The 13,414-nt window shown below is 36.1% G+C and overlaps 1 protein-coding gene across 1 annotated transcript in view; it reads right to left on the bottom strand.

Moving 5' to 3' along the window:
• The window catches only part of LOC133641713 (cyclic nucleotide-gated cation channel beta-3-like), a 68,929-nt gene that overhangs the window by 43,516 nt on the left and 11,999 nt on the right, over window positions 1–13,414 (bottom strand). The window contains exons 8-18 of the mRNA XM_062035656.1: window positions 11,520–11,539; window positions 11,343–11,445; window positions 10,890–10,914; window positions 9,258–9,345; window positions 9,068–9,177; window positions 8,886–8,949; window positions 7,457–7,532; window positions 7,327–7,351; window positions 5,998–6,301; window positions 1,694–1,843; window positions 1,554–1,604 (exon numbers count right to left, since the gene is read on the bottom strand). Coding sequence (XP_061891640.1) covers window positions 1,554–1,604; window positions 1,694–1,843; window positions 5,998–6,301; window positions 7,327–7,351; window positions 7,457–7,532; window positions 8,886–8,949; window positions 9,068–9,177; window positions 9,258–9,345; window positions 10,890–10,914; window positions 11,343–11,445; window positions 11,520–11,539 — 1,016 coding nt within the window. The remainder of the gene's footprint in view (window positions 1–1,553; window positions 1,605–1,693; window positions 1,844–5,997; window positions 6,302–7,326; window positions 7,352–7,456; window positions 7,533–8,885; window positions 8,950–9,067; window positions 9,178–9,257; window positions 9,346–10,889; window positions 10,915–11,342; window positions 11,446–11,519; window positions 11,540–13,414) is intronic.

Below are 13,414 nucleotides of genomic sequence, written 5' to 3'. Positions count from 1 at the left end.
CAGCTTTCAGCGAAGAATTTATTTACTCTTAAGTCAACTCTTAGCAGACTTCTTAGGAGTAATTCTAAGAAGCTTGATAAGTACGGCCCCAGGTCTGCCAGAGAATAAGAAGACACAGGAAGAAGTTACCAATGTAGTGACAATTTTAGCGAGTATTCATACCCCTCTAGATCAATTTATCTGGGGGCCAGTGGAAGTATTAGTCTGTATATATAAAACTGTATATTCTGAAACTATTGAGTTCCCCAGGAGATGGTCGGAGACACTTCCGTTTGCTTAAAGGAAGTTGCTCTTTGCATTAGCCAATGTGTGTTTTATTTTGTAGTCTTTTTTTGCAGCGTTATTGTAGTTAGTATCTAGTGGTATTCAAGATTGCCATAATATATTGAATTGATATTGTGGGCCGCAATTATACTAAACTATGAAGTTTAGTAAAGGGCCACAAAATATGGGCCTGCGGATGATAGAATACAAGTGGTTGCCTAATGTGAATTATTAGACATGCAGGGCACATCCTCATGCGGCCGTGAAAAGGTGAAGTGTGGAAGCGTGCAGAACAACTCCATAAGTGTGCAGCCCAGCTTTTGTCTAGGAATAGCTCTAAAAAGACAGAGTGAAATGCGTAAACCAGGGTGTCCAAAGTGCGGTTTGGGGTCCTCATGGGGGCTGCAGCTCATTGTCGAAGTCAAACAGGCAGAAAATACCCACAATAATGGAAAGAAGGAGTAAAAAGGTACAATGTAATAAGAAAAGGATGACATTTTGATACTTTTTAGCCATTTTTTGGTCCTTTCAGATACAGTTCTGCTCTATTTTAGGTCATAACTTTGGTTGTCTAACTCTGAATTGAGTTATTTTTTAGTATTTCTTATCATTACATATGTTAACGATACACTAGAACAGTGGTAAACATTTTTGGGTTCATATTTTTTCTCCTTTTTTTTGCTCAAATCTCTGAACCAACTTTAGTCCTAAATAAAAAAAAGCAAACATGTGGACGTCTGGCCACTGTCAAAGTAAGAAACACTTGACCTAAATTGTCTCACCTAATTCCAAACAGTGAATATGACAAATTGTGCTATTATTTTCCAGAATAAAACCCTGAAATTGGAAACAGCAACAATGCATCAAAATCATTTTATAAACTAATCATATGTATATTCAGGCCTGATCTTATTCCAGTACAACAGCCGTTTAACCTTTACTATATAGGTAACTACTTTTATGCACATTTTGCAATGTAAAAAAAACTGACGTAATTATATAAGAGTTAAAATGTTGTTAAAAACATGTTAGCTATTTGTATTAAGGACTGCAGTTGACTTAGACAGTTGAGCAAAAAAAGTAGAACAAAAAATGAATCCTAAAATGTATTTACCACAAAATGACACGTGTCATCAATACATAAGAATGAGCTGCAAGCCAAAAATGGTGCCCAGGCTGCACTTAAGACACCCATGCTGTGGATGAAGTTCCACCGGAGACGAAGCAACACAGCAGCAAACACAGAACAAGTGCAGCTAAAGTTCCTGCAGAGATCTTCCATAACTTACTCGATGCCATCAGGATGACTGGCTTCTCTGTCTTCTTGTAAATCTGGCAGTCTGCGAGCAGTCAACACAGGGTCACATACCTCAAAGCATGAACAAAGCACACAGCCAGCAGAAAGAAAGAAAGAGAAAGGAATTCGTACTCTGCGTCAAACTCCTCCAGCAGCTCTTGGCTCCCCAGTGACAGTTTAATGGACTGGCCCTCACTGGCCAGCTGTCGAATGGCCATCTCAGCCGCGTGTCTCGCCACTTCTTCGGCCACACGTGTCATTTCCATGCGCTCTTGCAGCAAACTGAACAAAGGATTTGTGGTTATTGCTGTAGTTAAATTTGCTGAGATGCTATATGTCAAGTCGATTTGGGTTTGTTAGAAATGTGAATCAATAATTCATACCATCAATTACAAATTTAAAAAATAATTAGTTTAATGCTGGGATGTGCAAAGTGCAACCTCAGCATATGTATTTATAGAAAAAACACAATACAGCCTACTTTTGAATATTAATGTACCAAGGGCTGATTAGGGCCTCACTAAAAAAATACAATTTTGAAAACATTACAGTAAAAATCTATGAAATGAATAATGATTAATAAAATGTTTGCATTACAACTAAGAAAAAAAAACATTTTTTTTAAGTAGAAGACATCATATACAATTCTGATAGCCTATAACTGAAATAAAAAATAAAACAGGATTTTAGCGTAATTTAAAAAAAATTAGAGATTACAAAAAAGTTTTCTAGAAAAAAAAAATATTTGTCATATACTATAGAATAAAACAAAAAAATAATGAATAGATCACAGAAAAAATATATTAGCATATATGATATTTATATAGCATTTATTTGGATAATCAGAAAATGTAAATAAAAAAATAAAAAATAAATAAATATATATACCGGTAATAATATTAGCCTCTATTTTGAGTACAATCATTCACCTTCTTTCATCTCCGAAATATCGCTAATAGTCGTCCCATTTTGTCCACCACTGACGCTGAGATTATTATTCATGCGTTCGTTTCATCTCGTCTTGATTACTGTAACGTATTATTTTCAGGTCTCCCTATGTCTAGCATTAAAAGATTACAGTTGGTACAAAATGCGGCTGCTAGACTTTTGACAAGAACAAGAAAGTTTGATCATGTTACGCCTATACTGGCTCACCTGCACTGGCTTCCTGTGCACTTAAGATGCGACTTTAAGGTTTTACTACTTACGTATAAAATACTAATCGGCAGGGGCGTCACTAGCTTTTAAGGACAGGGGGGCTTAGCCCCCAGGAGATGCACGGGATGCAAAACTTCACAAACAGCTAACAAAGACTTAGAAATTAATCATTGTTATTATTATTATTTCAGTGGGTTTATTTTCAATCTGTGTTCAGTACAACAACAAACATGGGTTTGCACAGTGACATTTTGTTTACAGCATCAACAAGAAACAATGACTTGCATGATCCTTCAAGATACCCTGAAACACAATGAAAGTCATGGCATTAGCCTCTAGAGGCTAATGCCACCACTTTAGCTCACAATACAATAATTGTTTGTTCCCAAATATTTTGAAGTTGCACAGATTACATTTTGGGCACATATGTGACTAAAATGGTTGTAAATTCAAGCCCTGGAAATATTACTTGAATACTTGAATTAAAGTAATATCTGGATCGGGATAATTTGGCTTGTACGGTATATAATATATTTATATATATATTTCATGGCAAGCCATTAAGGAAATTAAATATACATGGAAGTCTGAATAGAAATGAGAAACTTTTATATATACTGTAAATAAGAAAGACTTAGAGTCCGTCTGCTGATCTGAAAAAGAGCCAAAGCTGTCAAAGAGCTGAGGGACCATCTTCAAAGTGCAATGCTGAAACAAATAATGCAAACAATAAAATGTAACTTCCAGGGCTTGAGATTAACGTAGTCCCGTCGTCCCGGGGACGGTAAATAAAATGTACGGGATGAAATTAAATGCTCCCCGGGACGATGGCTTTTAACCATTTTTTTTCTTTTTCTTTTTATGTATTTATTCATTTTACATTAAATGTCTTGGTTTTTCCACCCTCTGAAAATCCTATGAAATGTTTAACAAGCCATCCTATAATAATACAACAGCTATTAATGTAACAATACAATAAAACAAATGTGTTTTATGATGTCTACGAGCTTTAGAGCGTTTTTTATTCGGGCTCCGATAACCGGTAACAGTTAGATGCTACCTAAGTAGAAGCATTTAAGTCCCATCTTAAAACTCATTTGTATACTCTAACCTTTAAATAGACCCATTTTTAGACCGGTTGATCTGCCGTCTCTCTTTTCTGCTGTGCGGTCCCTTCAAAGGTTTCACGTGTTCCCATTTGGTTGAGTTTTTTCTTGCCCTGATGTGGGATTTGTGGGGTGTCATTGTGACTTGTGCAGCCTTTTGAGACCTTTGTAATTAAGGACTATATAAGTCAACTTTGACTGATTGATTTTTTTTTGCTTAGCATTACATTAGAGTAGTTTCAGCATGTTTTATATCAAAGTGTTTTTAAATATGTGAACTGCCCTCTCTGGAAAAAAGTTTGGACACCCCTGCTTTAAAGCCCCACTTAAGAACTTTCAGTTTTGGTTGATTTTGGCGGCACTAGTGGACCAAAGCGGTAGTATTTTTCCAGAGGAAGACTACCTTTCCCATGATGACTAGCACATTTAGCATCGTACGTCCACTGTATTATTCATTATTGAAATATTGGCACAAATATTAAGTCACTAATGGCTATGCTGTTGTGAAATAGCAGACACGATCAAGAAACTATCTTGGATTGCGCTAAAAACGTGACGCTACTACCAAGAATGTATCGAGGCGGATACAGGTCCGAAGCAAAAAAAAGACCGGCGTAGAGTTTTTTTTTGAAGGAAGTAGCGTTGGACTATTTATTGCTACCACGCAAATTTCCCAAAGCTTACATTAGCATTAGCGTTTTGGATTTGAGCATTGAAAGTCACTTACTAATCCAGCAGTAACAGAGCCAAGGCAGCGTGGAATTCCTCGTATATGAGCTCACGCCAGCAAGTGAAAGCCAGGGCAATGTTGATCCTGACTGTCCTTTTATCTGAGTAAGCTCCGTTTTTCTCTTTTTGTCTGCTTAGACAAAACTTTTCGTTTCTTTGGTTGTTTTGGAGCCACAGCCATGATAGCAGTAATTGCACGTAGGGGTTCTTCTTCTTGTTTTCTGGCGGCACGTAGGCGTTCGCATCGACTGCCGTCTTTTTAACGAATGGAGAAAGGGGGAGTGATGTATGTCGTAAAGCAAGTCAGTACATTTGTAGTTTTTTGTTTGGCAGGGTTCCTGCCACCCTCCTCAATGTCGCCAAGTGCCAGTAAAAGCTATACAGAACCCCTCACACTGCAAAAAGTCAGTGGTCAAAAACAAGAAAAAAAAAATTACAAAAATTAGGGGTATTTTACTTGAACTAAGCAAAATTATCTGCCAATAGAACAAGAAAATTCGGCTTGTCAAGACTTTCCAAAACAAGTCAAATGAGCTAACCTCAATGAACCCCAAAATAAATAGTATATTCTCACTAATAACAAGTGCACTTTTCTTGGTAGAAAAAAAAAAAGCATCATAGCATCATGATTGAAATTATTACTTTAAAAAAGTAGTTTTATTCTTGTGAGTGTTAATGACACAGCTTTGCAACAGTTGATATTCTAGTTTCAAGCATGTTTTACTCAATATAGGTCATCAAATCTCAGAAACAAGCTGTAATATCTAACTGAGATAATTTAGGACCAAAACCCTTAAAACAAGTAAAACAATCTAACATAAAATCTGCTTAGTGAGAAGAATTATCTTATCAGAGAGAAAATAAGCAAATATCACCCTTATTTGAGATATTTAAGATATTTAATCTTACTTAGATTTCAGTTATTGCAGTGCAGGCCATGACAGAGGTGTCATTCAACTAGCTGTAAATCCATGTATCATCCTAAAAGTTATGAAAATATATTTACTGAAAGTTGAAAAGTCACTTAGTGACCATTATCACGGGTAAATTGGATGGATAAATTGGGATTGTGCTAATAATAATAACAATAATGATAAGAAGAAACACCATACACTATAAGGACAAATGTAATGAGGCCTCGCTAGTTATAAAACGCCCCAGTAGTTAATATCATAATGATGATGTATTGTCACGTTAATTACTATCCTTTTTTAACCTTATTAAAGTTTTTTCCATACAAAATCTTGGGGGACTTTAAAAACTTAAGTTTTTGCATGTGTTTAGTTTCAACCAAACTAAGTCAATAGTTAGTACAGTATGTGTGTATTTGGAGTGGTAAGGTTAGGTTTAGGGTGATGACATTAGGTTTAGAGTGACGTGAGGGCCCTTCAGTAGACTAATAATAATAAGAAATGATATTAAAGACCATACGGGGCCACTTACCGTTCCTCCATGGTGGCCATAGCAACATCCTCAGCCTCCTTCTTGATGTTTTCGATGAATGGTGTCCAGCGGCCTGTCTGAGTCTCAGCATCCTCCTGCGGTATTTTAGCCAAAGTTGGCAAAGTCGGGTGGGATGGTCCTGGTTCTCGGTTAGTCTCAGCACACGTGTGGGGGTGCATGGACGAACTGGACTGGCTTCTTTTTATCACTGCCGGCTGTCCGGGGGCTGTCGTAGAAGTGTGTTGGACCTCGTCCTCTGAATCCACGTCCTCTAACACCATGTTAGGGTCGAGTTTGGTTGACACTGAGGGAGGACGGCATTGGATCATTTTGTGTGGAAGGAGGTAGCAGAGAAGTGAACTTTTTGGAAGGTTCAGCAACATTTTATGGAACATGTAAGAAAACTTAAGACGTGGTCTCAAACAAGTGAATCTTTATTCCTCACAGATTGTCCCATGAACAAGAAAACACATCCCCAGGCCACATTTCACAGTTCAAGGCCATATACGCGGATAAAGTGGCTCAAGACAGGCCTTATTCTGCATATAATATTACTTATTATTTCATTCGACAGTCATGAACACATTACAACTAACACTTTAGCTTGCTTTGGATACAATCCAGATATTTTTTGCACCAAAATGAACATAAATTCATATCTCAGTCATCTCTCTGAATGCAAGTTGGTGATATAATATGATTAAATAAAAATATTACTTTTATAACACTACAATACAATACACATAGCTGCCATTTATCATATTTCATTTTGCAATCTGAATTTGTTGGGGAGTAAAGTGTAAAATTCTATAAACAATAAACAAATGACGACTTTTACATCATACAGTGTGTTTTTATCGCACACATGTGACTAATAGGCGTGAATGTATGTGATGTCATAGCTGTGCATGAAGGTGACTCAAACAGCGCAGAACCAAAATGTCAAATTTGATTTGCCGTGCATACGTTTGAAACATTCATATTGAAGTGTATGTACAGTAAGGTAAGTTAAATGTTCATGTTGTGTTTTCCAGCTGCCCGAGTATGATGAAGCTGCACTACTGCCAAATAGTAATAAGTCAATCAGGATTTGTGTGAGAACGTGAGCGTCCCCCAGTCGTCTCCTCCTGCTGTTCAAGGGGCTCGCAGCGCCTTCCCCCCTGAAACAGAAGGAGAAGAGGTACTGAGTTAGGCTCCGAACGTCCTTACTGTGAAAAAAACACAACACTTGGCCAAAGTGAACTGTGAATAGTGGCGTTGGGGGAAATAGCCCGCGGAGGACGGTCGTCTATGACTGAGACAACGTCACTTGTAGGAACCAAAACATACCTTTTTTTAGAGCTTCAGCAGCAGCCTGAACACACACCACGGCAGCATCCGAGTGGGGAGAAAGAAATACGAGGATGAAAGGAGACGCATTTAGAAAAACAGTTAACATAAAGTTGTCGCAAAAACTTACCTCAACGTCGTTTTGTTGTGGAGGAATCGGCTGAGGGATCTTCAAGCCAAGTCCTGACACGAACCAGCCAACCACACTGAGGAGAAACACATGTCATCAATCATTGGGCTCCACATTCATGCCAGTAAAGGAAAAACACAAAGAAGAAAACAAAGGACCAAAGGGAGAAGAGAAAAGAGATGAAGGAGAAAATGAAGAAGGTGAATGAGCAAGTTGGGGATAATAAAGATGAAAAAGGTTGCATTATATAAAAAAGAACATTAAGGACATAAAGATGATAAAAGATGCTTAAAAGGAAATTAGGTTCATAAAGGAGAAAAAGAAGGACGTGAACGAGACAATTAAAAAGATATCACAAAATAATTTCCATTGGGATCAATAAAGTTTGTCGAATGAAGTGTTTAAAGAGATAATGAAGAACTTATGAAGAAGTAACAATGATTGTCAAATGTGATAATTAAGGATTTAAAAACCAGGATTAAAAAGAAAACTCTGAGGAACTGAAGGCGATAAAGCAGAGAAAGTAAGGATATCAAGAAGACAATGAAGGATATGAAAGAAAAATGAAAAGGAGATTATTAAAGATGTAAAGGAGGAAAAGAAGGGTGTCAAGAAGGAAATGACTGAGAAAACGATATCAAGGAGAACAAACAAAGGATGTATTTGAAGTCAGGAAGAACATAAAGGAGATAAACAAGGCAGATTAGGGGAAAGAAGGGTACAAAAGATACAAAAAGGGAAAAAGGGAAAATAAAGTTTGTCAAGAAGAAAATTGAGGATACAAATGAAAATAATAAGAATATAAAGCAGCTGATTGAGAACTTAAGAAAAGAATGTGGAACCTCGAGGAGGAAAAAGAAGAAAACCAAAAAGGATACCAAGGAGAAAAGTAAGGAAGTCAAGAAGGAAACGAAGGACATAAAGGAACAAAAGAAGGATTTTAAGAAGGACATTTAGGATATACGAGGGGAAAGGGAGAAAAGGAAGGACATTAAAAAGGAAATTAGGAACACAAAGTAGAAAAACAAGAATGTAAAGAAGGATAAAAGAAGAACACAGACAAAGAATCCAGTGAAAGAGAAAAGAAAAGGGATAAATAAAGATGTAAAGGAGAAAACTGCAAGTTGCCAAGAAGAAAATTGAGGATCAAGAAATCATTTAAAGAATAAAATAAAATGAAAAATGTAAAGAATAAAATAAAAGGAAGCATGTAAAGGAGATAATGACAGATAAAGTATAAAATAAAAAGGATGTAAAGGATACAATATAAGGATGCTGTGACAGTGATAAGGAAGGATGTGAAGGCAATAAGGAAGGATGTAAGGAGATAAGGAACCATGTAAAGGATCAAATGAAAGGAAGGAAGTGAAGGAGATAAGGAAGGATGTAAAGAAAGGAATGAAAGCTGTGAAGGAGAAAATAAACCTACTTTGAGGCCTTGCCATCAGTGTCCAATGAGATTCCACTGAGAGATTCGGGTGGTGGAGAAAGAACTGTAACATACAATAGATGACATTTAACAACTCTTTAGTCAACAAAGTACAACCTAAACAGTTTTGTGCAAAATATTTTAGACGTGAATCTTCCCACCCGGGAACGTAAAGTATGTACTTTTGTCCAGAGAGGAGCGGGGAGTCTTTTTGTGTTTGGACTCGATGGACGTAGCACTAGCAGGCAGGAGAATTGGCTGAGGAATCTTCTGCTTGATCCAAGTCACCACACTGCAACCCAACAACACCCAAATCCATTAAGTGTGTTGTGAAGGAGCGACATGCCCAGGACATTATGGTGATGCACTCACTTTGGAGGGAAAGAAACACTCTCCACCTCAGACATCTCGTCGTCTGACACCATCTCCACCACTGGAATGTGCGGGAGGGGATCATAATCTGGACACACAGAAACATTGGAAAACGACGTTCATAACAAATTCATCATCAAAAATGTGTCTAATTAGCTATAATCAACCACTTTTAATTAGAAGTATACACGTGTTATTAAATGTGTCATTAATATATCTAATGTAAAAGTACATTTATTTGATTAATCAGTTAACTATTCCCATATTTAATTATTTAATAATCAAATTAATTATTTTCATCATTTCATGATGTAAATAACTATTTCATGATCTAATTATTTCACGATGTAATTCATTGTAGATTATGTGATTGAAGTTGTCAGAGTTATTTCCACACTTTCAGACCCAGTATCGACCAGTACTCCTCCGCTTCTCTGGTCGAAGGGTCCAATAACTAACCAATCAGGTGTTAGGACCCGCCCACTGACTTTAACGGCTGAGTTTAACAAATGAAATACATCTAAATAGGCGCTGACAAACAAGTTTGTGAAGTAATTAAATCAATATTAAATCATAAAATAAATAATTGAGTCATGAAATAATGAAATCAACCATTAATTAAAAGACTGAATAGTTATTGAATAGTAAAAACAGTTAATTAAATGATTAAATTATTACAATGCATCCGGAAAGTATTTACAGCTCTTCACTTTTTCCACATTTTAATATGTTACACCCTTATTCCAAAATGGAATAAATTAGTTTTTGTCCTCAAAATTCTACACACAATACCCATAATGACAATGTTGAATAAAATGTTGTATATATATATATATATATATATATATATATATATACAGACATATATATACTGTATATACACACACATATATATATACAGTATATATATACATATATATACACACATATATACACTACCGTTCAAAAGTTTGGGGTCACATTGAAATGTCCTTATTTTTGAAGGAAAAGCACTGTACTTTTCAATGAAGATAACTTTAAACTAGTCTTAACTTTAAAGAAATACACTCTATACATTGCTAATGTGGTAAATGACTATTCTAGCTGCAAATGTTTGGTTTTTGGTGCAATATCTACATAGGTGTATAGAGGCCCATTTCCAGCAACTATCACTCCAGTGTTCTAATGGTACAATGTGTTTGCTCATTGGCTCAGAAGGCTAATTGATGATTAGAAAACCCTTGTGCAATCGTGTTCACACATCTGAAAACAGTTTAGCTCGTTACAGAAGCTACAAAACTGACCTTCCTTTGAGCAGATTGAGTTTCTGGAGCATCACATTTGTGGGGTCAATTAAACGCTCAAAATGGCCAGAAAAAGAGAACTTTCATTTGAAACTTGACAGTCTATTCTTGTTCTTAGAAATGAAGGCTATTCCACAAAATTGTTCTTTTGAACGGTAGTGTATATATATATATATATATATATATATATATATATATATATATATATATATATATATATATATATATATATATATATATATATATATATATATATATATATATATATATATATATATATATATATAAAAACAACTACCCATCCATCTAATTTCTAAGCTATTTTAAGACTGATAAAGACAAAACATACCTGGCATTGTTTCAACTTCATAGACCTGTAGCAGCAAAGAATAGCACAACATGTGTAAAATGTCATTTTTGAACATAAAATAAGTTTGAAAATATTGTAGTAGTCAGCATTGTAATATAGTGCTAGCATTAGCAAATGAGCCTCTTGCGTTGTATTAGCGCTAGCTTCAAAGCTAATGTTAGGGTTGGTTGAAGAAACCTTTCCTGAACCAAAATGACTAAATTATTTGTACATATATATATATAACATTTTTATATGTGTGAAATAATAATACAGTTTAGTTTTGTCAGTGTAGAAAGAGCACATAAGAAAATAAAACTGTTGCTTTAAAGTCATGCTAACAGGCTTGGTAAAAACTAGCAAGTTGACTATGTAGCTTTCAAGGACATTAGGTAAATGAGAGCACTTGGTTTTAAGTCATTTCTTATGTTGCCACCACACATAAAATGTTACCTCCGTGTGCTCGTCGTTCCCGTTGTCTATCTCTCTGTACTTGTCGTCAGGCTGCGGCAGCACCTTGGTCAGACCCTGTGTCACCCAGCCCATCACTCCCGACCTGCCACACAAACAACATTCACTTCACCCGTCAACAAATACGAGATCAAGTACGTTTGCGTCATCAAACCTTACCTTTCACCATCACCCCCGGTCTGATGGAGCGGGAAAAAAACAACAAAAGGATGAATTGACATACAAAGCTTTAGACATCTGTAAAAACTACATACATATTTTTACTAAACAAAATATCCTGGTGGATAAAAACAGCATTTCAGCATCTTTAGTGCAGCAAGTCCACCATGTTTTGTGTAGTTTGACTTAATTGTTGCTGAAAGGTTGTCCAGTTTTTGTTTTTTTTTACAGTAAATGCTCATGAGAGCATATTTCCACTCAGTTTAACTCGCCGGGGCCCAAAGTGGCAATGCATGCACTGCAAAAAGTCAGTGTTCAAAAACAAGAATAAAAAACACAAAAATTAGGGGTATTTTATTTGAACTAAGCAAAATTATCTGCCAATAGAACAAGAAAATTTGGCTTGTCAAGACTTTCCAAAACAAGTAAAATGAGCTAACCTCAATGAACCCAAAAATACCTTAAAATAAGTATATTCTCACTAATAACAACTGTACTACTATATGAGTACGTATTTTCTATTGTTTCATTGAAAATACAACAGCAAAGTCCATTTGGCTGTCATCTGTTTTTAATTATGAAACACAATTGTGTCAAAGTCATGAATTTTTTTTTCACGCTTGAAATAAGAAACGATTACTTTAAAAAAGTAGTTTTATACTTGTGAGTGTTGATGACACAGCTTTGCAACAGTTGATATTCTAGTTTCAAGCATGTTTTACTCAATATAGCTCATCAAATCTCAGCAACAAGCTGTAATATCTTACTGAGATCATTTAGGACCAAAACCCTTAAAACAAGTAAAACACTAACATAAAATCTGCTTAGTGAGAAGAATTATATTATCAGACAGAAAATAAGCAAATATCACCCTTATTTGAGATATTTCATCTTCCTTAGATTTCAGTTTTTGCAGTGTGTGTTCCTTAAGTGGCACGATTGTTAGCGGTCTGTAATTTCGCCAGGGAGGTTTTTTATTACAAGTTTTTAAAAAACACTCACATTCACACACTAGGGCCAATTTAGTGTTGCCAATCAACCTATCCCCAGGTGCATGTCTTTGGATTGAAAATGGAAAAACATGAGGGGGGGTCTATATATTTTTTTGTTTTAGTATGTTTTTTGTTTGAGGACAAACATGACACAAACCTTCCCAATTGTTAGAAAGCCCACTGTTTAATATGTGTGTGTGTGTGTGTGTGTGTGTGTGTGTGTGTGTGTGTGTGTGTGTGTGTGTGTGTGTGTGTGTGTGTGTGTGTGTGTGTGTGCGTGTGTGTGTGTGTGTGTGTGTGTGTGTGTGTGTGTATGCTTCACTGATGAGACTATTTGGTGAACATCGTTTTGTCCTACTAATTTTGGCGGTTTTTGAACTCACCATAGTGTGCTGTGACGCAACAGTTTGTTTACACGTAAAATCGTCCACGCCTCCTTTGTCTCATTTTGTCCACCAAACGTTTTATACTGTGCGTGAATGCACAAAGGTGCGCTTTGTTGATGTTGTTGACTTGTTGGGAGTGTTAAGCAGGCACATTTGGTCAGTGCATGACTGCAAGCTAATCAATGCTAACATGCTATTTAGGCTAGCTGTATGTACATGATGCATTATTATGCCTCATTTGTAGCTATATTTGAGCTCATTCAATATCCTTTACGTGTATCCTCTTTGTATATAATTTAGTTTTGCATGCATTATGACACATTATATGTAATATTGGCTGCATTTCAGATAGTTGTTTGTGTGCCATGTTGTTCCAGACCACAGCAAACATTACCTAGCTTGCCAAAGATTATAATACATCTATTAAAAGAAGACAGCCTGCCGTTTCCTTTAACTTGGACACACACATCTATACCTTTGGCCATTAAAAGCCAGTCATTTCCTGGAGTTAGCTCAC

Source organism: Entelurus aequoreus, linkage group LG24 (assembly GCF_033978785.1).
Source record: "Entelurus aequoreus isolate RoL-2023_Sb linkage group LG24, RoL_Eaeq_v1.1, whole genome shotgun sequence".
Classification (NCBI taxonomy): domain Eukaryota; kingdom Metazoa; phylum Chordata; class Actinopteri; order Syngnathiformes; family Syngnathidae; genus Entelurus; species Entelurus aequoreus.
This window is presented reverse-complemented; position numbering and strand designations above follow the sequence as displayed.